General features: G+C 38.7%; 1 protein-coding gene across 3 annotated transcripts in view; it reads left to right on the forward strand.

Annotated features, from left to right (window-relative positions):
* The window catches only part of MOB1B (MOB kinase activator 1B), an 85,765-nt gene that overhangs the window by 52,732 nt on the left and 7,247 nt on the right, over positions 1 to 25,786 (forward strand). For all 3 annotated transcript variants that reach the window (XM_004038790.5, XM_055384486.2, XM_055384487.2), the window contains 4 exons: positions 3,661 to 3,827; positions 14,714 to 14,807; positions 19,959 to 20,092; positions 23,971 to 24,134. In XM_004038790.5, coding sequence (XP_004038838.1) covers positions 3,661 to 3,827; positions 14,714 to 14,807; positions 19,959 to 20,092; positions 23,971 to 24,134 — 559 coding nt within the window. The remainder of the gene's footprint in view (positions 1 to 3,660; positions 3,828 to 14,713; positions 14,808 to 19,958; positions 20,093 to 23,970; positions 24,135 to 25,786) is intronic.

The following is a 25,786-nucleotide window of genomic DNA, read 5'->3' on the forward strand; positions in this document are numbered from 1 at the left end:
TGCAGACACAGCTGAGGTCCTTGTAGTTCTCATGTACTCTTGCCAGCCATTTTCAGAGCTGCTTGTCACATCTTCAGTTGCTGCAGCCATCTCAGCTGTGTGCTAATTAAAGGAAATATACTTAACACTTTGTCTGAAGATTTGCACCACATTAGTCATAGGAGACCTCTTTTCCAAATTAATCACACATAAATTAGTAAAATGTCTTTTTTGTAAAATATGTTTGTGAAGCATGTGTCTTTTTTTTTTTTTTTTTTTGGAGATGGTGTCTTGCTTTGTCACCCAGGCTGGAGTGCAATGGCGTGATCTCGGCTCACTGCAACCTCCGCCTCCTGGGTTCAAGCGATTCTCCTGCCTCAGCCTCCAGAGTAGCTGGGATTATAGGTGCGCACCACCATGCCCAGCTAATTTTTGTATTTTTAGTAGAGACAGGGTTTCGCCATGTTGGCCAGACTGTTCTATAACTCCCAACCTCAGGTGATCCACCTGCCTCAGCCTCCCAAAGTTCTGGGATTACAGGTGGGAGCCACTGCGCCCAGTGAAGTATGTGTCTTATGCAAAATTTTGATAAAGGGTTAGAAAGAGGAAAATGAAGTAAGTTTCAAGCTTGGTAGGCATATGTCTATTTATATTATTACCATTTATATTTATATAAATAAATTTTTAAATTTCATTTTATTTTTATTTTTTGGAGGCAGAGCCTCACTGTGTTGCCTAGGCTAGTCTCAAACTCCTGCCCTCTAGCAATGCTCCTGCCTCAGCTTTCCCAGTAGTTGGGACTACAGGCATGTACTGCCATACCTAACATTTATATTTTTATAATTATATTTTAGAGATGCTGGGAGCAAATTTGGTGTTTAATACATTGTCTCATTAAACTGAAGAATTTCTGCACTCTAGTGTGGGCCTAGAGCTTGACTATATCTAATATTTGACCTTTGGATTTACACTTTTGCACTGGAAAGTCGCTGAGTTGTTCTAAGCAGAGATGTATCATAATCTAATGAGTGTTTTTATTTTTAAATTTTTTTTCTTTTAGCTCCTGATTCTCTGGTTGAAAAAAAATTTTAAATATATTTTTTAGAGAGGGAGCCCTACTGTGTTGCCCAGATTTGTCTTGAACTCCTAGGTTCAGGCGATCCTCCCACCTCGGCCTCCCAAAGTGCTGGTATTACAGGGAAGAGCCACTGTGCTGGGTCAATTTTTTATTTTTATTTTTCTAGACAGGGTTTTGCTCTATCACCCAGGCTGGAAAGCAGTGGCGTGATCTTGGTTCACTGTAACCTTGACTTCCTGGGCTTAAGTGATCTTCCCATCTCAGCCTCCTGAGTAGCTGGGGTTACAAGTATGCACCACCACACTTGGTTAATTTTTGTATTTTTTGTAGAGACAGTTTCACCATGTTGCCCATATTGGCCTGGGCTCAAGCAATCTGCCCACCTCGACCTCCCAAAGTGCTGGGATTATAGGTGTGGGCCACTGTGCTCAGCCCTGTGATGAGTGTTTTTAAAGTGATCCTTTTGCTGTTGAGTAGAGATAGGAGAGGGTGTGTGTTATGAGGAACATCAGTTTAATTCTAATTAAACACCTATGGAGAGACCTACATTTAAATGAGAATGCCAGTACTTTAGAATAAAAAATACCTGTTACTTGAATTGTATATTCAGGTTGACTGATAGATTCTTACTTCATTTCAAGATCCTCAGTACTTTTTGACAGCTCCTCAGATGATTATAGTAATGCAGCCAGGGGTTGAGAACTACTGGTTTATCTTAGGGAAAGAGGGAGGGATTGGGGTTGGGGGTGTAAACTTGAGAGGAGGTAGAGTGAAAAGCTTTGGAGAGTTTGGAAAGTGTAACCATTGTTTATGTGGTTTTTTTTTTTTTGGAATTCCACTTCCGTATTCATATGTTCAAATGCCTAGATGTTTTTGATGATGTGAATTTAATAACATTAAAGTTTCCCACTTCTCGAGCTGAGATCGTGCCACTGCACTCCAGCGTGGGTGACAGAGCGAGACTATGTCTCAAAAAAAAAAAAAAAAAACCAGAAAAAAAAAGTTCCCACTTCTCCAGCCTCTTTTTTTCCAGTCTGTTCCTTTTCATAAGAAGTGAAGGAGAATAATGGACAGGGGTGACCCCTAATTTGATAAAAATTTGCTAGTATTAACAGAAGATTTAAAAATCGCTCTTTCTCTCTCTCTCTTTTTTTTTTTTTTTAAAAGAGACAGGCCTCATTCTGTTGCCCAGGCTGGAGTAGAGTGGCATGATCATTGCTCACTGCAGTCTTGAACTCTTTGGGCTTAAGCTATCCTTTGGCTTCAGCCTCCTTAGTCCCTAGCTGGGACTACGGGCTGCACCATCACACCTGGCTTAATTTTTAAACATTTTTTTAGAGATGGAGGGGGGTCTCACTGCATTGCCCAGGCTGGTCTCGAACTCCTGGCGTGATGCAATCCTCCTGCCTCTGGCCTCCCAAGTAGCTGGGATTACCAGTGTGAGTCACCACACTCAGCTCCCTGCCTTTTTTTTTTTTTTTTTCAAGAGGTGGGGGTCTTGCTATGTTGCCCAAGTGGGAGTGCTGTGTCTGTTCACAGGTGTGATCATAGTGCACTACAACCTCAAGGGATCCTTCCACCTCAGCCTCTTGAGTAGCTGGAATTAGAGGTGCCCAGCTCTCTTAAAAACTATTAAAACCACCTTGAAGCCTAGTTTCAGTTGATCCATTAAAAAATATTTATGTGTATATATACACATACACATAGGCTGTGTGTGTTTGTGTCTGTGTCTCTGTGTGTGCTTAAGCATTCAGAAATTTGAGCAAACCAGCCACACGAATGTCTAGCTACTTAACTGCTTAACCAGAATTCTGGACTAAAATTGATTACTGATACTTCCTATAATTGGGTAGAAAAACATGTAGCTTTTCTTTTCTTTCTTTTTTTTTTTGAGACGGAATCTCATTCTGCCGCCCAGGCTAGAGTGCAGTGGCACAATCTTGGGTCACCACAACCTCTGCCTCCCAAGTTCAAGCGATTCTCCTGCCTCAGCCTCCTGAGTAGCTGGGATTACAAGGACCCACCACCATGCCTGGCTAATTTTTTTGCATTTTTAGTAGAGATGGGGTTTCGCCATGTTGACCAGGCTGGTCTCCAACTCCTGACCTTGGGTAATCCACCTACCTCTGCCTCAAAGTGCTGGGATTACAGGTGTGAGCCACTGTGCCTGGCTGAACATGTAGCTTTTTTTTCTTGTTCCAGGATTTTTATGTTTTATTGATATCAAATTGTATCTCTATATTTCTTTTAAGAAGGAAACAAATTTATTTTATTAGAATGAGAGACTTAGAATAGGAGTGAAAGGAATAAAATAACTAAAACTTATCATGGAAGTACTTTTTTTTTAGATTACAGTTTATAATCCTGAGTCATTAATTTATTGAGAAGAGGTGTTAGTTACAGCTTAAAAATTTTTCTTTTTGTGAGTTAACTAGACACAGCAGAGAAAGTTTGTAGGAGTTTCGGATGGAGAGCACAGTAGTTACAGCAATTCTATTGCTGGGATTTAAGCCAATACAGTTTAGGTCTAATGCTTGGTGAATGACTCTATTGAATGTCATGCCTTAAATATTAAACCCTTTTTTTTTCTTTTCTATTCATAGTGGTAGTCGCTCTTCTAAAACTTTTAAACCAAAGAAGAACATTCCAGAGGGTTCTCACCAGTATGAGCTCTTAAAACATGCAGAAGCCACACTTGGCAGTGGCAACCTTCGGATGGCTGTCATGCTTCCTGAGGGGGAAGATCTAAATGAATGGGTTGCAGTTAACAGTAAGTAGCCTTTTTATTTCTCAGTAGACTATGAATTAGGGTAATAGCCTCATTGTTGGTGAGTGTTGGTGCTGTCCATTCTAGGATTTAGTTAGTAAGCTAATATGATAAAAGAGTGATATCTCAATCTAACTTTAACCTTCATGTTACTTTATTTACTTTATTATTATTATTTTTTGAGACAGGGTCTCACTCAGTCACCCAGGCTGGAAGGCTGGAGTACAGTGGCGCAGTTATGGCTGACTGCAGCCTCGAACTCCTGGGCTCAAGCAATCCTCCCACCCTCAGCCTCTAGCGTAGCTGGGACTGTAGGCACATACCACCCTGCCTGGCTCATTTACAAACATGTTTTAGTAGAGATGGAGTTCTCACTATGTTGTCCAGGATTGTCTTGAACTCCTGACCTCAAGTGATCCTTCTATCTCAGCCTTTCACGGTGCTAGGATTACAGGCACTAGTCACCACATCCAGTCCTTGTTATTTTATTTCTGAATATGGAATTTTATGAAATCTTGTTTCCTATTTTAATACAAAGCATAGATTTACTATCTTCATTATAATAATTTTTCATGTGTCAAACACTGTATAGACATACCACTCTCCTTTCTACGTGGATGATTTTATCTTTATAACCTTATGATGTAGGTATGATTATTGTTTCGGTTTAATAGATTAAGTTGAGACAATTAGTAACTTGCCTAGGTCATATAGCTATTAAATGGAAGAGCCTGGGATCAAATATACAGCTATAGAATTTCTGAGTCTATAGAGTCAACCACTATACTAAATTGCCTTTCTCAGTGGCATACTCAGTTATTTGTCTAATTGTGCTTTTTTTATTTTTATTTTTATTTTGAGATCGACTCTTGCTCTGTCGCCCAGGCTGGAGTACAGTGACACGATCTCGGCTCACTCCAACCTCTGCCTCCTGGGTTCAAGCGATTCTTCTGCCTCAGCCTCCTGAGTAGCTGGGATTATAGGCACGCACCACCATGTCCGGCTAATTTTTGTATTTTTAGTAGAGATGGGGTTTCACCATGTTGGTCAGGCTGGTCTCGAACTCCTGACCTCGTGATCCACCCGCTTCAGCTTCCCAAAGGGCTGGGATTACAGGTGTGAGCTACCACGCCCGGCCAGTTGTGCTTATTTTTTAAAAAAAGATATCAAGTAGTCATCTTATGAAATTAGTAAAATATATTTATGAGATGTTCTTAACTCCTACAGAGAATAACGTATGAATAGTAATTATATTCTTGGGAATTAAGCCAGAGAAAGTTGAGGAATAAAAGCTTCAGGGTTTTTCAACATTAGTGAAAAAAATAGTAATAATAGAATTTTATAATTAAAGGAAATTTATTTGAATTTAGTAAAAATAAAATGAAATTTCATTGAAAGCATACACAAAATGTCTAGGCTTTAAGGAAATGCAAAACAGTATTTTTCTTATATTTAATGGCCTCTTATTATAATTTGAACTATGTCATGGGATTTATAAATTGAGCTGCCCCCCTCTAATACCTTTTAGGAACCAGGGGATTTTACTGTGATGTCTTAAAACTTACCATGACAGCATTTACACAAGAGCCATGTTATTATTATGTGATTATCCTCCTGGACCAAGAGAGTCTAGTTATTTGAAATAAAGTGATTTGTTTGCTTTATTGATGAGGCCTGCCGTATTTCTAAGATATTTCTGTGTCATCTCCAAGACAATATTCAGAATGAATCTCCAATATATGTGTACGTTCTTTTTGTACTAGTTTGTGCCTTTTTGTAAAATTTGAGAGTTCATTTACTCATGTTTAAAATGTAAGGAAGGCTGTATAGAGCTTCTATATTACAGTAGAGTCTGACTTTTAAATATAAAAGCAAATAATTTTCTGTCTGTATTCTGTCTCTTTCTCAGTTGCCACAACTGAGTGTCTGTACCTCTCTTATCTGCTAGGGATACATTCCAAGATGACCAGTGGGTTCCTGAAACCGGTGATAGTACTGAACCTTATATACGCTGTGTTTTTTCCTGTACACTACATACCTATGATAAAGCTTAATTCATAAAGCTTAATTTAAAATTTATTAAAGATTAATTTAAAATTAAGCACAGCAAGAGATTAACACTCTTAATAAAATAGAACAATTACAGTTATACTGTAGTAAAAGTTATGTGAATATAGTCTTTCTCTTTCAAAATAATCTTATTGTGCTTTACTTAACCCTTTTTGTAATCCTTCACTCTGATAACCAAGGTGGCTACTATAAGTGATTAATGAGCAGGTATACAGCTAGACAGAGGGATGATTCACATCCCAAGCAGATGGAGTGAGATGGTATGAGATGCTGTAAAATTTCATCACGTTACTCAGAATGGCACACAATTTAAAACTTATGTATTGTTTATTTCTGAAAATTTCCATTTAATATTTTCAGCCCATGGTTCATCACAGATAACTGAAACCATGGATAGTGAAACCACAGATAAAGGAGGACTACTGTACTACTGAAACGCCTAGAACTTTGAGAACTCTTAAAATTTCACAGTAGTTCTATGATTTTACTGTAGCTGGACAAAGATTGCTTTGGACTGAAGCATTAGAACATCTGCCTAGGACATACTCTGCTTTGAAAATACAACATTTAACTGAAGTGTTGGACTTAAAATTTTCTTTATTTATAGCAATCTTCCCAAATGACACTTGATGAAATAGGTGAATAGGGTTGGAGTCAGGACAGATACTTCCAGTCACTGGCAGTGATTCAGTAAACATTTCAGGTTCATAGAGGAGTAAAGGGAATTATTGATAAGATCTATATCCAAATAATAGGTGAAAGTGTAATTACTTAGCTAATACAGGAGAAAAATAGAATAATAAAAAATAATCCTGAAGAATATAAGGAGAGACTAGTTGCATTGGCTCACGCTATAATCCCAGCATTTTGGGAGGCCGAGGTGGGAGGATTTTTGAGGCCGGGAGTTTGAGACTAGCCTGGGCAAAATCTGTATCTACAAAAATATAAAATAAAATAAATTAGCTGGGAGTGGTGGTTCACACCTGTAGTCCTAGCTACTCCAGAGGCTGAGGTGGGAGGATGGCTCGAGCCCAGGAGTTCGAGGTTAGCCTGGGCAGCATAGGGAGACCTCTTCTCTAAATAAATAAAATAAAAATTTACTGACCAAGGACTCTTGCATTCATCACTGTAGTTGAGATCTCTCCCCAGGCTTCACGAATTAGTCAAAACTCTACCTGATAACACTATTTTGATGTCTAAATGTGATCTCAAAGTGAGTATGTTCAAAATGGAACACAGAAAAATCTATTTGAATTTATGAAAGAGACCAGTGGTTCATATAAATAGGCAGCTGATCTTGACAAAGAAGAAAAGGCAATTCAGTGGAGAAAGGATTATTTTTTCAACAAGTAGTGGTGAAACACTGGGACATCGAGATGCAGAAACATAAATCTAGACACAGATTTACACCTTTCAGAAAAATTAGCATGAATTGAATGATAGACCTAAAAATACAACACAATACTATAAAACTTCTAGAAAAAAAAACAGGAGAAAAATCTATGCAACCTTGGATTTGGTGATGAGTTTCTACATACAAAACCAAAAGTGTGCTTTTAAAAGAAAAAATTAATAAATTAGACCTCATGAAAATTTAAGAGGCCGGGCACGGTGGCTCACGTCTGTAATCCCAGCATTTTGGGAGGCCACGGTGGGCGGATCACTTGAGCTCAGGAGTTCAAGACCATCCTGGCCAACATGATGAAACCCCATTTCTACTAAAAATACAAATAAAAAATTAGCCAGGCATGGTGGTGTATCCCTGTAGTCCCAGCTACTTGGCAGGCTGAGGCATGAGAATTGCTGGAGCCTGGGAAGTGGAAGTTGCAGTGAGACAAGATCGTGGCACTGCATTCCAGCCTGGGTGACAGAGCGAGACTCTGTCTCCAACAAAAAAAGAGAAAGAAAATTTAAAATTCTGCTCTGTGAAAGACATTGTAAAGAAAATAAAAAATGAAGCCACTGGCTAGCAGAAAATCTTTGCAGACCACATATATGGTAAAGGACCTGTATCCAAAATATACATAGAGCTCTTAAATTCAGCAATAAGGGCTATCTAGGCAACATAGCAAGACCCTGTCTCTAAGAAAAGAATAAGTTAGCCGGAGATTTACGTACATGTAGCCATAGCTACTTGGGAGGCTGAGGTGGGAGGAATACTTGAGCCCAGGAGTTCAAGGCTGCAGTGTACCATGATCCTACCACTGCAATCCAGCCTGAGCAACAGAGTGAGACCCTGTCTCTAAAAAAATGAAATAAAATAGAATTAATAAAAACGTAAGGAGAGAAAAAGAATCATACAATGAGTAGGATAAATAGATAGCAAATAGTAGGATATTAATAGTAAGTTGAAATCCAAATATTATCAATAGTAATTGTATTAAATGTAAAGGACAAAATGGTCCAACACAAAAGTTGATTGTCCGGGCATGGTGGCTCATGCCTGTAATCTTTGCACTTTGGGAGGCCATGGTGGGAGGATCGCTTGAGCCCAGGAATTTGAGACCATCGTGGACAACATGGCAAATCTCCATCTCTACCAAAAATAAAAAAGTTAGCCAGGCATGGTGACACACACCTGTGGTCCCAGCTACTTGAGAGGCTGAGGTGGGAAGATCGCTTGAGCCCAGAAGGTGGATGCTGCAGTGAGTTGTGATTGCACCACTGCTCTCTAGCCTGGGCGACAGAGTGAGACTCCATCACAAAAGAAGAAAAAAACAAAACAAAAAAAACCCAAAACAAACAAACAAAAACACCAATGTGTCAAGATGATTACAAAGCAAAACAAATCTGAATGCTGCAAGACATACTTTAAATATACAGATATAGAATGGTTGAAACTAAAGTTAAACACTAATCCAAAGAATCCCGATAGTCGTGTTATGTCAGATAAAGTAGACTTTTAAGGCAAAAAGCAATAAAAAAGGATATTTTAAAATGATAACTGGTTCAATTCCCAAATAGTATATAAAATTCTGAATGCATATGTTTCTAATAACATCTCAAAAGTTTATTAATATTAGTCGACTGAACTAAAAGGAGAAGTAGACAAATCCATGGTCATAATGGGAGATTTTAACATTCCTCTTTCAGTAACAGATAGAAAGTGCAGAAGAAAAAATTGGTAAGGAATTAGAAAAATTTGAGCAACATGATTAACAGACTTGACCTAGGAGCACATGACCTAAGCACCTAAGAGTACATATATGTACATTTTCAAAAATGGAAACCAATACATTCTCTGACCATGGTGGAATCTGGCTAGAAAGCAGTAATAAACAGAAATCTGTATATGTTTGGAAAAAGTAAATCTCAATGGAAATCAGAAAATATTTTGAACTGAAATTTGGTGATGAAAATACTATATATGGAAACTTGTGGGATATATTATAGCTAAAGCTGTGTTAGAGGAAATTTAGAGCCTTACATAAATACATATATTAGAAAAGGAAAAATATTAAAGTTAATGAACTAAGCATCAATCTCCAGAGGTTGGAAAAACAACAGCAAATTAAATGCAAAGAAAGTTAAAAGAGGTGAGGCCGGGTGCGGTGGTTCATGCCTGTAATCCCAGCACTTTGGGAGGCCGAGGTGGGTGGATCACCTGAGGTCAGAAGTTCGAGACCAGCCTGGCCAACATGGCGAAACCCCATCTCTACTAAAAATACAAAAATTAGCTGGGCGTGGTGGGGCATGCCTGTATCCCAGCTACGTGGGAGGCTAAGGCAGGAAAATTGCTTGAACCCAGGAAGCGGAGCTTGTAGTGAGCTGAGATTGCGCCATTGCACTCCAGCCTAGGCAACAAGAGTGAAACTCCGTCTCAAAAAAAAAAAAAAAAGTTAAAAGAGGTTATCAGTAAAGAACAGAAGTTAATAAAATAGAAAAGAAACATACAATAAAGGGAATTGGCCTGGGCGTGGTAGCTCACACCTATAATCCCAGCACTTTGGGAGGCTGAGGTAGGTGGATCACTTGAGGTCAGGAGTTCAAGACAAGCCTGGCCAACATGGTGGAACCCCGTCTGTACTAAAAATACAAAAATTAGCCTTGTGTGGTGGCGGGTGCTTGTAATCCTACCTGCTTGGGAGGCTGAAGCAGGAGAATCACTTGAACGTGGGAGGCAGAGGTTGCAGTGAGCCAAGATTGCAGCACTGCACTCCAGCCTGGATGACAGAGCAAGACTTCATCTCAAAAAAAAAAAAAGTGGTTCTTTGCAAAGTTTAAAAATTTATAACTCCTGGTAAGATTGATCAAGAAAAAAATATTTTAATATTTTAAAAATAATATTTAAAATATTAATTATTTAATAATATTAGAAAGCACAAATAGCCAATATCAGGGATAAAAAAGTAAATACATACCAGATCTTACATAGCATTAAAAGTTGTAAGAGAGGCCGGGCGCAGTGGCTCACGCCTGTAATCCCAGCACTTTCGGAGGCTGAGGCAGGTGGATCACGAGGTCAGGAGATCGAGACCATCCTGGCTAACACGGCGGAACCCCGTCTCCACTAAAAATACAAAAAATTCTCTGGGCGTGGTGGCGGGCACCTGCAGTCCCAGCTACTTGGGAGGCTGAGGCAGGAGAATGGCGTGAGCCCGGGAGGCAGAGCTTGCAGCGAGCCGAGATCACGCCACTGCACTCCAGCCTGGGCGACAGAGCGAGACTCCGTCTCAAAAAAAAAAAAAAAAAAAAAAAAAGTTGTAAGAGAATATTGTGAACAAGTTATAAATTTATCCCAATAAATTTGAAAATTTAATTGAAAAAACCTAATTCTTATAAAAATTCAACTTATCAAAGTTAACACTAGAATAAAAAATCTGAATAATCTTATAACTTAAAAAAAATTGTAATCTATTTAAAAACCTTGCCACAGTAGTATTTCCATGAAACAAGGAAGAAATAACACCAGCCTTTGGCTCTTACAAAGAATGGAAAAAATATTAGTTTTATGAGTTCTACATGAACATTAGAAGAAGGGGAACTAGGTCATCTAACTTTTGAAATGAACATAGATGTAAAAATTCTAATAAAAGTATTAGTGAATTGAATCTAGTAACATTTTAAAAGTGTATATAATACATTATGACTAAGTTGAGTTTATTCCAGAAATACAAAGGTTAGTTTAACATCTGAGGGGCCTCAGGTTGTGGCTCACACCTGTAATCCCAGTGCTTTGGGAGGCCAAGGTGGAAGGATTGCTTGAGGCCAGGGGGTTCAGATCAGCCTAGGCAATATAGTGAGTCCCACTTTTTTTTTTTTTTTTTTTTTTTGAGGTGGAGTTTTGCTCTTGTTGCCCAGGCTGGAGTGCAATGGCATGATCTCAGCTCACCACAACCTTTGCCTCCCAGGTTCAAGCGGTTCTTTTGCCTCAGCCTCCCGAGTAGCTGGGATTAACAGGCATGCGCCAGTGTGCCTGGCTAATTTTGTATTTTTAGTAGAGACGGGGTTTCTCTTTGTTGGTCAGGCTGGTCTCGAACTCCTGACCTCAGGTGATCCACCTGCGTCAGCCTCCCAAAGCGCTGGGATTACAGGCGTGAGCCACTGTGCCTGGCCGAGTCCCACTATTTATAAAAAATTTAAAACGTTAACCAGGTGTGGTGTTGCATGCCTATAGTCCTAATTACTCAAGGAGATTGAGGTGGGAGGATTGTTTGAACCCAGGAGTTGGAGGCTGCAGTGAGCTCTGACCGCACCCCAAGCCTGGGCAATAGAGTGAGATCCTACCTCAAAAAAAAAAAAAAATTAGAAAAAAAATGTAAATTGGTCATTGTAATTCACTGCATTAGCCAAAATCAAGGAGAAAAAAAGTCGTATCACAACAATACATGCAGAAAAACCATTTGCTAAAATTCAAAATCCATAATAAAAGGGTTATCAAGTAATAGATGAGAACTTTCTTCTGATAAAGCATACCTATTTGCAGAATAGCTGTAACATTATAATAGTAAATGTTGAAATTTTTTCTTAATTTAGGAAAGAGTCAAGGATATCCACCACCAATATGTTACTGGAGTCTTTTTTTTTTTTTTTTTTTTGAGACGGAGTCTTGCTCTGTCACCCAGGCTGGAGTGCAGTGGCGTGATCTCAGCTCACTGCAACCTCCGCCTCCTGGGTTCAAGCAGTTCCCCTGTCTCAGCCTCCTGAGTAGCTGGGACTACGGGCGCATGCTGCCATGTCCGGCTAATTTTGGGTATTTCAGTAGACATAGGGTTTCACCATATTGTTCAGGCTGGTCTCCAACTCCTGACCTCAGATGGTCCACCCACCTCAGCCTCCCAAAGTGCTGGGATTACAGGCATGAGCCACCGCACCCAGCCAGTTACTGGAGTCTTAACCGATTCAGTAAGGCAAGAAAAAGAATAAAAAATATACTGACTGGAAAGGAGGAAAGAATTATTCTTTTCATTTATAGCCAATAAAAAATATGTTGATTGTTCTGAAAATCCCTTTTTGGAAAAGAAAATATGTTGAAAATATAAAAGACCATAATTATTATTACTAATAGATGAGTTTAATGAGGTTGTCAGCTCTTGGGTCAATATAAAATTATGAATATCTCATCACCAGGAAATAGAGGCCAAAAAAAGAAAAATGAACAACAAAAAAAAGGAAAAAAAAATTAGCATCAAAAATATCAACCTAGGAACAAATCTAATGAAACCTGGAAACTATTCCTTTATGATTAGTACATTTTGTTCTCTTTTTTTAAAATTAAATTTTTATTTTTTTTGAGGAGGTTTTGCCCTGTCATCCAGGTTGGAGTGCAGTGGCATGATATCATGGCTCACTGCAGCTTTGAACTTTCCTGGCTCAAGCGATCCTCCCACCTCAGCCTCCTAGAGTGTTCCAGAGTGCTGGGATTACAGGCATGACCACCATGCCCAGCTAATTTATTTATTATTTAATTTTTTTGTAGTGATGGGATTTTACTGTGTTGCCCAGGGTGGTCCCAGACTCTGGGGCTCAAGTGATCCTCCCCAGGCCTTGGTCTCCCCAAGTGCTGGGGTTACAGGCGTGAGCCATCTTGCCCAGCCTATGCTCTTTTTAAGAAATTTATACATGTCAAAGGTAACAAATATATTTTTCTATGTTCTTTTAAACTTAATTGTCTTGCCTTTCACATTTAGAGGTACAGTCTACTTTGAATTGCTTTTTGGGTATGACATGAGTGAAGAGTCAAATTTTATTTGATTTCATTTTACTTTATTTATTTTTTTGAGACGGAGTTTTGCTCTTGTTGCCTAGGCTGGAGTGTGATGGCACGATCTCGGGTCACTGCAACCTCCGCCTCCCAGGTTCAAGCAATTCTCCTGCCCCAGCCTCCCGAGTAGCTGGGATTACAGGCATGCGCCACCACACCCGGCTAATTTTGTATTTTTAGTAGAGACAAGGTTTCTCCATGTTGATCATGGCTGGTCTTGAACTCCTGACCTCAGGTGATCACCTGCCTCAGTCTCCCAAAGTGCTGAGATTACAGGCGTGAGCCACCGTGCCCAGCCTCATTTTACTTTATTCTTTTTTGAGACAAGGTCTCGTTCTTTGGCTCAGGCTAGAGTGCAGTGGTGAGATCATAGCTCATTATAGCCTCGAACTCCTGGGGTCAAGCAATTCTCCTGTCTCAGCCTTCTGAATGGTATGGCTTGGACTGCAGGAGAGCACCACCATACTTGGCTAATTTTTAAAATATTTTTTGCAGAGATGGGGTCTTGCTGTGTTCCCCAGGCTGGTCTTGAACTCCTGGCCTCAAGCCATTCTCTTGCCTCAGCCTCCCAAAATGCTGGGATTACAGGTGTGAGCCAACTGTGCCTGGCCAGGTTTTATTTTTTCCCATAGCAATAACCAGTTGATTCAGAAATATTTATGAAAAGATTGTCCTTTGCTTATTCTGCAATGGTGGCTATGTCATATATCAAATGTTTCATCTGTGTTTGCATCTGTTTCTGTAACTGCCTAGGTCTCTCTTCTGTTCCATTGGTGTACTAAAATCATACTGTTTTATTCGTTGTGCTTTATAAATCTTAATACTTACCTTAGTTTTTGTTTTGAGACATATTCCGTCACGCAGGCTGAAGTGCAGTAATGTGATCATGGCTCACTGCAGCCTGACTTCCTCGGCTCAAGGAATCCTCCCACCTCACCCTCCTGTGTAGCTGGAACCACAGGCATGCACCACCATGCCCAGCTAATTTTATTTTTATTGGCAGAGACGAGGTCTCAGTGTATTTCCCAGGTTGGTCTTGAATTCCTGGGCTCAAGCGATTCTCCAGCCTTGGCCTGTGAATGTGTTAGGATTACAGGTGTGATGCATCGTGCCCAGCCTGGTTCTTTAAGAATGTGTTGGATTCTTGCCTTGTTGCATTTTCAGATAAATCTTAGCCTTTTTAGGGCCTATGGAATGGCATCTCACTATCATTTCAATTTGTAGTTCCATGATTACCAACATCTCTTCATAGGACATTTGACCACCTGGAAATTTCTTTTGTGAAGTGACAGTTTAAAACTGTCTCACATTTTTCAGCTGTGTTGTCTTTTTCTTATTGATCCATATGAGTTCTTTATCTATTCTAGATATAAGATTTCTGTTGTTTGTATGTGTTGCAAATAATCTCTTCATCTCTGTGCTTGCCTTTTTGCTCTCAAGGGAGTCGTTTGATGAACACAAGCTCCTCATTTCAATGTATTGATACTTCTGTGTATGGTTTTCACCTGTTTGTAGGGGAACGAACGCCGATAAGCCTATTCTGTTCAAGTACAATTAAAATTTCATCTTAAATTTAGCCATTCTGTTTTACTTACAACTGATACTTGCTTTACAGCTGTGGATTTCTTCAATCAGATCAACATGCTTTATGGAACTATCACAGACTTCTGTACAGAAGAGAGTTGTCCAGTGATGTCAGCTGGCCCAAAGTAAGACATAGTTAATGATCAGTTTCTTATTTTTACATTATTTTACGGTTCTTAGAGAAGAACGAAGTTTCTGACCATATAATTTTTCTACTTATCGTCTCTTTCTGAGGTTTGCCAGTGACTATTAATCTAGGTTCCTTAGCTTGGGGTTTGTGACTGTCCATCTTGCCTTTCCTCTGTTTGCTTATGTGTCTTCTCTAGTCTGTCCTAACTGGATTACTGGAAATACCTTGCTGTTCCCTCCATTACGTACTTCTCTGGAAGCTTGCTTATTCTCTTCTTCTCTTGGACATTTTTCTTCTCTCCCATTTCATTCCTGTCATTTTCTGTCAATATTTCAAAAAATCTTACTGATCTTCAAATCTATTATCAAATATTTCTCTGTCAAAGCCTTCTGATTTCATCAGACTCACTTTTTTTACCTTTGTAATGAAATTTGTTTGTTATATTTCTTACACTATTCATATATGTTTTATTTAACCTGTTGGATTTGTTCTTTTAATTCCCTTTTGGTGCAAGGACAGAGCTTGCCACCTTGTTTTAACACTCAAAAAATGTGGGTTGAATCAGTACATTTTGGAAACTGGCTTTTATTATTACTTCTACTAATAATAGCAATGACAGTTACCATTTATTTAGTGGTACCTAAATGTAAGGCCTTTCATACATGTTTTTTACATCATATGTCAACATTCATTATAAGAATATTGCTCTATGCATTGCCGTAGACTCAAATAATTTAGTCAAATGATCAAAGAGCCCGTAACAGAAGTATAATATTGTAGCTCAGGAAAAATATGGAGATACCATATGAAGAGGTAAAAGAAGTTGGCAGTTCTCAGTAAAGAGAAAGGAAGACCGCACTAGGAAAGACACAAAGCTGTGTTTGAACCTTCACTTCTTTCTAGCCCATGGAGATGAGTATAGCTGCAGAGCTATTCAAAATCTAGCATCTGTCAGTTCCCTTCCTCCATTTACACCTCTTCCTGCAGAAGTATGTTTGTGGTTTTTACCCGTCATGGGACTGTTTACTTTGGAGAAACGTCTTCTGTGGACTTTGTATGGGGTTTGTAGTTGCAGGTGCATCTTTTGTTCTCTCCTCACCCTGTTTGAACTTGTATGAACTGTCACACTCCCCACCTCGCCTTTTTGAAAAGTCTAGTCAAGATAGTCCCTTTAAAAAATAATGTGGTTTAGGCTGGGCATGGTGGCTCATGCCTATAATCCCAGCACTTTGGGAGGCTGAGACTGGCAGATCATCACCTGAGATCGGGAGGTTGAGAGCAGCCTGGGCAACATGGTGAATCTCGTCTCTACTAAAAATAGAAAAATTAGCTGGGCGTGGTGGTGTGCATCTGTAATCCCAGCTACTCAGGAGATTGAGGCAGGAGAATCACTTAAACCTGGGAGGTGGGGGTGAGGTTGCAGTGAGCTGAGATCGTGCCAGTGTGTGTACTCCAGCCTGAATGATAGAGTGAGACTCTGTCTCAAAAAAAAAAAAAAAAAAAAAAAAAAAAAGTAATTTAAAGACATAGGTGTCTCCTAGTTTTATCATCAAAGCTAGAGTGTGAATTTCTGTTACTTGTTATTTCGGGAAGATTTCTTAGAGGAACGGGGGCATTTAGAAATGAAATCAGTCCCCCTTTAGTATTAATTCTTGCCAGTATTACTGGTGTTCACTTTGGTTAAGCTTCACTTGTGAAAATAGATGTGTTTAATTTTTCTATTCTGTGGTTAGTTATGCCTTGAGAAATTAAATAGCACTGCCTTCTAAGAAAGCCAGTTCTTCTGGCTTGAGAGCTGTTTGTCTCTGCTCCTGTATGCATGCATGTGTGCGTACATAATGTTAAAGCTGTGTGGTCTCCTGCCTGCGTGTCTGCTTCCCTCTCTTTCTCTTCTTTCTTCCTTCTTTCCCTTCCTTTCTCCCTCCTTCTTTCTTCTTTCTCTACGTCTCTTTTCTTCTTCCTTCTCTTCTTGTCTTTCCTCCCTCTCTTCCTTTCTCCCTTTTTTTTTTTTTTTTTTTTTGGGAGAATCTTGACATTTCCCAGTCATTAGTGCTAAGAAGATGTAGTTGTTGTCATAGTTCTTCATTTTTACCAGCAGATGCAGGATTGTGCCTAGGAGAGGCATTTGTTAATACTTAATAAATGCTAAGCCCCTTGCAAAGTGGTATTGAATGATGGCTCATAGAACTTTGTTCTCAGATACTGTTTTTTTATTTTTATTTTATTTTTTGAGACAGAATCTCGCTCTCTTGCCCAGGCTAGAGTGCAGTGGTGCGATCTTGGCTTACTGCAACCTCTGCATCCTAGGTTCAAGAGATCTTCCCTGCCTCAGCCTCTTGAGTAGCTGGGATTACAGGTGCATGCCACCATACCCGGCTATTTTTGTATTTTTAGTATAGATGGGGTTTCATCATGTTGGCCAGACTGGTCTCAAACTCCTGACCTCAAGTGATCTGCCCTCCTCGGCCTCCCAAAGTGCTGGGATTACAGGGGTGAGCCACTGCACCTGGCCCTCAGTTACTGATTTTTATTATTATTAAAAAAGAAATTGTGAATTGGAGTTTGCAGTTTACAAGTTCATGCTGTGATGACAGAAATACATTTCAAAGAGAATAGTCTGTCAAAGGTAGAATGAGAAAGGCATCGCGGCAAAATAGAGCTACAGAATGAAGGAAGTCATCCTAAGTATAAACACGACGAAAGAAAAGAGATTAGGGAGTCATAGTTGTAAACTCTAAAGGTCTAAGCAATATACAATTATTTTATTTTATTTTATTTTACTTTATTTTTGAGACGGAGTCTCGCTCTGTCGCCCAGGCTGGAGTGCAGTGGCGCGATCTCGGCTCACTGCAAGCTCCGCCTCCTGGGTTCACACCATTCTCCTGCCTCAGCCCCCCGAGTAGCTGGGACTACAGGTGCCCGCCACCACGCCTGGCTAATTTTTTGTATTTTTAGTAGAGACGGGGTTTCACTGTGTTAGCCAGGATGGTCTTGATCTCCTGACCTCGTGATCCGCCCGTCTCGGCCTCCCAAAATGCTGGCATTACAGGCGTGAGCCACCACGCCCGGCCTAATTATTTTATTTTTCAAAAAGCCTTAGGATATTGAAAGTTAATATTTTTAAAAAATACTTCAGGATATTGAAAATTATTCTTTGGTTTACCTTGTCTGTTTCTGATTTTTACATTTAAATATGAATGTGACACATCTGAAAATGATTGACAAGATGAAAAGTTGATTGTGAGGGAAGGTTAAAAATGTTAAGATTTCTTAACATAAGGTAGTAAACATGGTTGTGCCCGTCTCTTAAGAATAATGATGGGCTGGGGATGGTGGCTCATACCTGTAATCTCGGCACTTTGGGAGGCCAAGATGGGAGGATTGCTTGAGCCCAGGAGTTCAAGGGTGCAGTGAGCTATGCTCGTGCCACTGTACTTCAGCCAAAGCTACAGAGCAAGACCCTGTCTCAAAAAAAAAAAAAAAAAAAGCATAATGATGGCTAAAATCTTACCATTCGTGGTCTCTAGCTCCTAAGAGGAGCAAACAAGGAGATACAATAGGCTTAAATTGCACTAAGAACTTTAGTGTTTTATTAGAATCTTTTGATTGTGAAAGTGATTTTGACTGTGAAAGTGATCAAACAGTAAAAACAGGATATCAAGAGGTGTTGGAAAGTAAGTGACTAAACAGTAAAAACAGGATATCAAGAGGTGTTGGAAAGTATCTCCTTGGAGACCTTCAAAGTGGACTTCATCCTTATTGCCTCACTTTTGGCAGTAAGGTTGTCTACAGAATGTTTAATTCAGGTATAGCTTGTTTAGTATTATTGTTCAGGTATAAGTAGTTCTGATTAAATAGAAAGCATCCTCATTTATCCTATCCAAAGATAATTTTTATTGTTTAAAATACCCTATAGTATTTTTCTATTATATATTGTCATCTCCTTTCCCAGGCTCACTGACCTGTCATTTAGCCCAAACTCTGGGAACAAGGGTAGAATTGAATCAAAGGGAGAAGTTAAGCAGCAGGAGTAACCTTTTGGAAACTAAAATACTAAATGCTAGTTCAGTTTAGAGATTTTTCCACTTTGGAGTTTCACCTGTATGCATCTTCCTTATCTCAAAATTCAGGGTATGTGTGTGTGTGTAACTCTTTTAGGGTTTTTTTTTTGAGACGGAGTCTCACTCTGTTGCTCAGGCTGGAATGGGCACCATCTTGGCTCACTGCAACCTCCTCCTCCCTGGTTCAAGCGATTTCTGGCTAATTTTTGTATTTTTAGTAGAGATGGGGTTTCACCATGTTGGCCAGGCTGGTGTCGAACTCCTGACCTCAAGTGATCTGCGTGCCTCGGCCTCCTGAAGTGCTAGGATTACAGGTGTGAGCCACCGTGCCCGGCCTCTTTTAGGGTTCTTACACTGTTTTTACATCTTCACTCTTGAGTCTGCATTTTCTACTAGCCTGTTTTCCTTGAGAGTAGGGAAAGTGTCTTTCATTTTAGTGTTTCTTGTTCTTAGTATCTTTTACATGGAAGGTGCATATTAGATGTTTATTGAATCAAAGGATGGTGGTGTTCTGCTAATACCAAAAGCCTTTATTTGGGTTGCAAATTTTCTTTGGACCTTCTTTAAAGACATGTTTAGATCTTCAGTTAAATGTACTCAAATATGAAATCATTCTCATCTTCATTAATCTTATTTTGGTGCTTCTGTGTCATTCTCTATCCTTAACCGAAACTTTAAAGCCCCAAGTTAAAAAGAATTGTACTGTGTAAGGAGAAGTGGTTTTTAAGGAAGAAAAACAACCATAAAGTCCAAAAGTAGTCATCATAGAACTAGGAAGTAAGCTAGTTTTTCTACTACAATAATGTCTGATTCTAAAATATAAATGCTATTTATGATGGCTATGTAAAAAAATGGACATGTGAGGAGAGCATAGAAACAAAACATGAGTTTGTTGGGATCTACTTAGTTTGGATTGTGATAAACGCAAAGTAGTCCACTGGGTATTTAAAAATGTATCTTTATTTGGAGGAGCAGAGTGTTGAAAACATGTCTGTGTGTACATTAGTAATATAGATACATAAAATACATACACTGTGTATAGGTATATACTAATCTTCTGTGTGCTTTTTATCTCTCCAATGCAGATATGAGTATCATTGGGCAGATGGAACGAACATAAAGAAACCTATTAAGTGCTCTGCACCAAAGTATATTGATTACTTGATGACTTGGGTTCAGGACCAGTTGGATGATGAGACGTTATTTCCATCAAAAATTGGTATAATTATTTTTTGTAATGGGGTTCCATCATGATTTATCTTTTATATTTTTATAGAATTTTCCTCCGTCTTTCCACTATATCTAGTTGGAGAGTTCTTTACGGCTGTGTTGATATATGTATATGTTACGCAGTTCCCAAGAAGAGGCACAAAAGTTTGTTAACCCAGTGGTAAAATAGGCAAGTGATCCTGTGTGAATTGAGCTTTTCCCCTTTAACTTAGTGCTTTTAAATGCATAATTAGCTGAAAGTATAGGTTTATTAGAAAATAAATGATCTCCCTCTCTTAAGGTAATTATTTTTGATGATATTCTAGATTAAAGTATCACTGAGTTTATTTTCAGACAATGATAGCATTTTTTAATACTTTAAAAAAAATTATGATCATCATTGAGAATAAACTTACTTCCCTGAAGTAAGGGAAAGGCTTAAGAAGCCCTTTCAGTAGAAAGTTCTAGATGGAGGGTTATTCCTATTCTAGGAACCATGGTAAATTACCATACATAACATATATTTTTAATCTTATGCACTTACAGGTGTTCTATGTTTTTCATACCAAATTTATCATGAACATTAAGGTAAACCTTCTATTTTATTTTATTTATTTTAATCTAAATTTTTCATTTTTTGGGAGACAAGAGTCTCTCTGTATTGCCCAGGCTGGAGTGCAGTGGTGTGATCTCGGCTCACTGCAACCTCCACCTCCCAGGTTCAAGTGATTCTCTTGCCTCAGCATCCTAAGTAACTGGGACTACAGACGCGTGCCACCACGCCCAGCTAGTTTTTTTGCATTTTTAGTAGAGACAGGGTTTCACCATGTTGGCCAGGCTGGTCTGGAACTCCTGACCTCAAGTGATCTACCCACCTCGGCCTCCCAAAGTACTGGGAACCCTCTCTATAATTTTAAATGATGAGATCAGTATATCTAGGATAGTAACAAAATCTGGCCCAAAAAAGAGAATGGATATTGAGTAGATAGCTAATAACATCTGCCGCAGTTGTATCTACTTATTTAGGGAAGTTCATATGGCTTCTATCCAGTGTTATTTAGTAATATATTTGTGATCAAAAGGGAGTTTGAATTTATGACCCACAATATGAATCTTACAGATTCAGATATTAAGCTATGTGAGAAGAAAACAAGATTTGAGGGGTTGCTGTATCATCGGCTGAGTGACTTTGCTTTTTTGTATTGTTACTTTTAAGGGTAGACTTATCAAGTAGAAATTGTTTACATTTAGATAGTCATGTTTTTGCCTTCTCAAACTTCTGACAACTGATTGTCTCAAAAAGCTAAGAGTCTGCTCCTGTAATGTTAGAACTTTTTAACATTTTATGTTTTTTTTGAAAAAAAAAGTGACAACAATATAAATAGTTGTTGTTATGGAGTATCTTAAACATATTTATTGAATGCATTAACCACTTGGAACTTTTTAAATAAAAGAGCAATTTTTCAAGACTGAATTACATATATATATATATATATATATATATATATATATCTCAATCATAAGGGTTGGATGAGTGTCCCCACCTTATCTCTTCTCTCTCATAATACAGTTGTAAAATTTTTATTTTGATCCAATTTCAAACATTTAGAAAATTTACAAGACTTATACAAGGAAATGTAAAAAGAATCATACAAACCCTTCATCCAGATGCTTAGTTGTTAACATCTTCCTCCTTCCCTCTCCCTCTCCCGAGCCTCTTTCACACATACACATACATTCATTCATTCCTTTTCCTAAACTGTTTGAGAGTAAGTTGCGTATATGATGCCTTTAAAAACTTTAATATGTATTTCCTTAAAAAAATCAGTACAGATATCAAACTTAGGAAATTTATACTGATGCTATACTATATAGATCTTATTTGGGCTTTTCAGGTTTTCTTAATAATGTACTTTATAAGCAAAGGAAATCTTTTATATTTGTTTTCATTTATTTGTTGTCTCTTTAGCCTCCTTTGATCTGGAAATGTGCACTTTAGTCATTTTTGGTTTTTCATGACATCGATATTGTTGAGGAGTGCATATTATTTTATAGATTGTCTTTTCACTTTGGTTTGTCTTATGTGTCTTTGTGAACTATAATAATTTTAAATGAGCAATAGCAATATGATGGCAATATGATGACATTGAACCCAGTAGTACCAATATTGGCTGTTTTGCCAATCTGCATCATTTAGTAAGTTTAACAAAGGATATGGGATTTTATACATTTTTAAAAATAAATTTTATCGTGTATATTTTTAAAATAAATTTTATTGTATATATTTAAGGTATACAACATGATGTTATGAGATTATACATAATAAAATGGTTATTATAGTGGAACAGATTAACATATCCATCATCTTACATAGTTACCCTTTTTCCCCCTTGTGGTAAGAGCAGCTGTAATCTCATTTAGCAAAAATCCTGAATACAGTATACTATTGTTCTTTTAAATTTTTTTTTTGAGACAGGGTCTCACTCTGTTGCCAAGGCTGGAGTTCAGTGGCACAGTCACATCTCACTGCAGCCTCATCTTTTGGGCTCAAGCAGTCCTATCGCTTCAGCCTCCTAAGTAACTGGGGCCACAGGTATACACCACCATACCTAGCTAATTTCTAGTTTTTTGTAGAGGCAAGGAGCCACTATGTTGCCCAGGCTGGTCTTGAACTCCTGGCTCAAGTGATACTCCCACCTTGTCCTCCCAAGCGTTGGGATTATAGATGTGAGTCACCGCCCAGCCTCAGTACACTAAGTACACTATTTGTAACTATGGTCCTCATGTTGTACATTAGATCTTTAGTCTTGTTCATTTTACGTATCTGCTACTTTCTGTCCTTTCACTTAGCTCCACCACTCCCCCTGGTAGCCACTGTTTTATTCTCTATCTCTGTATATTTGACTTAAAAAAAATTCCACATATAAGTGAGGTTATACAATATTTTTCTTTTTGTGTCTGGCTTGTTTCACTTAGCATAACGTCCTCCAGGTCCATCTATGTTGTGGCAAATTGCAAGATCTCTTTTTGTAGCTGAATAATATTTCATTGTGTATATATAGCACAGTTTTAAAAATCCATTCATCTGTTGATGGACACCTGGGTTGTTTCCATATCTTGGCTATTGTGGGCAATGCTGTAGTGAACATAGGAGTGCAGATACCTGTACGACTGGCTTATTTCATTTCCTTTGGGTATATGCCTAGAAGACGGATTGCTGGGTCATATGATATTCTATTTTTAATTCTTTAGGAACCTCCATGCTGTTTTCCATAGTGGCCATACCAATCTGTGTTCCCACCAACAGTATATAAGAGTTCCCTCTTCTCCACAGGGATTTTCTATTTTTCTACTTTTGTATTTCAGTGCTGTAAAAGTGCTGTAATTTACAAATCGATGGAATAGAGAATGCAGCTAATTTCAGGACAAATGTAGACCTGGAGTAGTAATGAAGTAATTCCCATAGAAAAAAGTACAATATAAACTGCAAGCATTTTAAACAAAACTGAAGGTGGTTAATGCATTATTTCTGTTCAGCACATACTTGTATTGAGACTTAAGAAATCCGATGATCTGAGTGTGAGTTTAAGCTCCACTACCATCTTGGGTGTGTGTGTGTGTGTTTCATTTTAGAAATGTGGTGGTAGTATGTTAGAGACATAACAGGCTGTAATGAAGACTAATTCTTATACCATAAAAACTTTGAAGTTTATTTTCATTCATGACATGTTGAGAACTTCTGAAAAGGTATAATGGGTATATGTATAAATTCATAAATGCTACTTCTTTTCAGCCTTGTCTTGGTAATTTATGTTGCCCTTTGCCGACAAACTCATTGTCTTGTTGTCATCTCTTGTTACTAGAGGGAGTTGTTTATCTCTTTTCTAGGTGTCCCGTTCCCAAAGAATTTCATGTCTGTGGCAAAAACTATACTCAAACGCCTCTTTAGGGTTTATGCTCACATTTATCATCAGCATTTTGACCCTGTGATCCAGCTTCAGGAGGAAGCACATCTAAATACATCTTTCAAGCACTTTATTTTTTTTGTCCAGGTAAGTTGGATTAGGAGGCCTTTGGTGCTCAGGGTAAGCATTTATCTTCATAGTTCTAAGGTGAATACTGTATTCACACTGTCAGGATGGAATTTGCCATATCTCTGTAGTCTGCATCCTCTTCTACAGTTTTCCATGATGATAAGGACTGACTTTTTGTTTCTAAATTTTATTAGTTTCCAAGTTGATGGTATGCAAGTCTAAAATGGATTCGAAAAGTCGTACCTTGGATTTGCTTCAGTTAACAGGCCATATGCAGGGGATGGATAATGAATCTGATTAGTTTGGCAGATCTGTGGATGAACTGGTTCTCCTGGGCATTTTAGTACTTCTCCTACTGCAGTCTGCCCTGGATCTTTATTAGCGGACTCTGGTGCAGGAATGGGTTTTGAATATCACATCTGTTTTTTGTCCTTTTTTTTTTTTTTTTTTAAAACCACATTCTAAATAAGTTTTAAGTTAAGGACTATCCATCATGTCTGAGGGAAAAATATGTCACAAAGAATGTTTCTGTGCCAGAGGGCCATTAGTCTTTGGTCTGATATCCTAGTTAACTTCCTCTTTTTTTAGTCTTCAAATAACTGGCCTTAGAAATGTAGACTAAGAGCAGTGACAGTATTCTCACCATGCTCTAATAATAAGAGAAATAACAGGCAAAAATGAAAAAGAGGTGGAAATAAAAGAGCTGACCAGTTTTTTATTGTTGCTATTATTGTTGTTGGAGGTTGAGAAGGGGAGATGGTCATCAGGAGAATAAACAATTCAACATCTTGAATTCGTGTTGTTTTTGTATATCTACAGGCATATATTTATAAATGCCTTTGCCACTTCCCCTGTTCTGTTAAGAAATTTGTAGCCATCTTCCCCCTGTACACACTCCTCACACTGAAGGCACACATTTTACCTATATAAACATACTTTAGGAGATTGTAACTTGTGAAAACTGTTGCGCTCAACAGTTACTTTACTGTGGTATCCCATGTCCAGAACTCAGGAACAAAGAAAATGTTGTCCTAAAGTTTGCATCTGTGTTTGGTTTAGGCAGAACATGATTGCTAAAGTTCAGGTTGTGGTGGTTTAAGAGAGTATATTCTCCCTCCAGAAAGGTTAATTTTACTGGACTCAGTGATCTTACACTGTGTTTCCCAATTCCTAGCAAATAGCAAGGGATTGATACATAGCATTTACCACATCTGATTCTGTTTGTATCTCAGGACACTGTGAGCTTCTTAAAGGTAGGTCCATTAGTTATACAGTATCACTGTTTGATTAAGTAAGGGGCGCACCTGCCTTGGGCCCCACAATTTAGAGATACCTGCTCTGGTCCTTCCGCAGCCTGCACCCCTCCCCACAGAGTGAGGAATCCATAGGGCTAAGAATATGCCTATCTAGATCCCTTCTGTTGCTTGCTTGGGTACCTGAAACCCAGAATTCTCTGTCCACATGGTCCAAAATGTATTTCCAGGGTCTCCATGCATCTTTTTCTGGGCTCCATTCTTTTGAGGGCGGGTCCTGTCTCTGATATGTATACCTCTAGGCCTGAGGGTTTGCTGATGGCAGCTGTTTCTGAGGGCGTGTGGACATTACCCAAAGTGTCCACACTCGTATGTGAGACCTCTTGAGGTGCAGGGTGGATGGAGTTGGAAAAGCAG

This window comes from Gorilla gorilla, chromosome 3 (assembly GCF_029281585.2).
Source record: "Gorilla gorilla gorilla isolate KB3781 chromosome 3, NHGRI_mGorGor1-v2.1_pri, whole genome shotgun sequence".
In the NCBI taxonomy this organism is placed as follows: domain Eukaryota; kingdom Metazoa; phylum Chordata; class Mammalia; order Primates; family Hominidae; genus Gorilla; species Gorilla gorilla.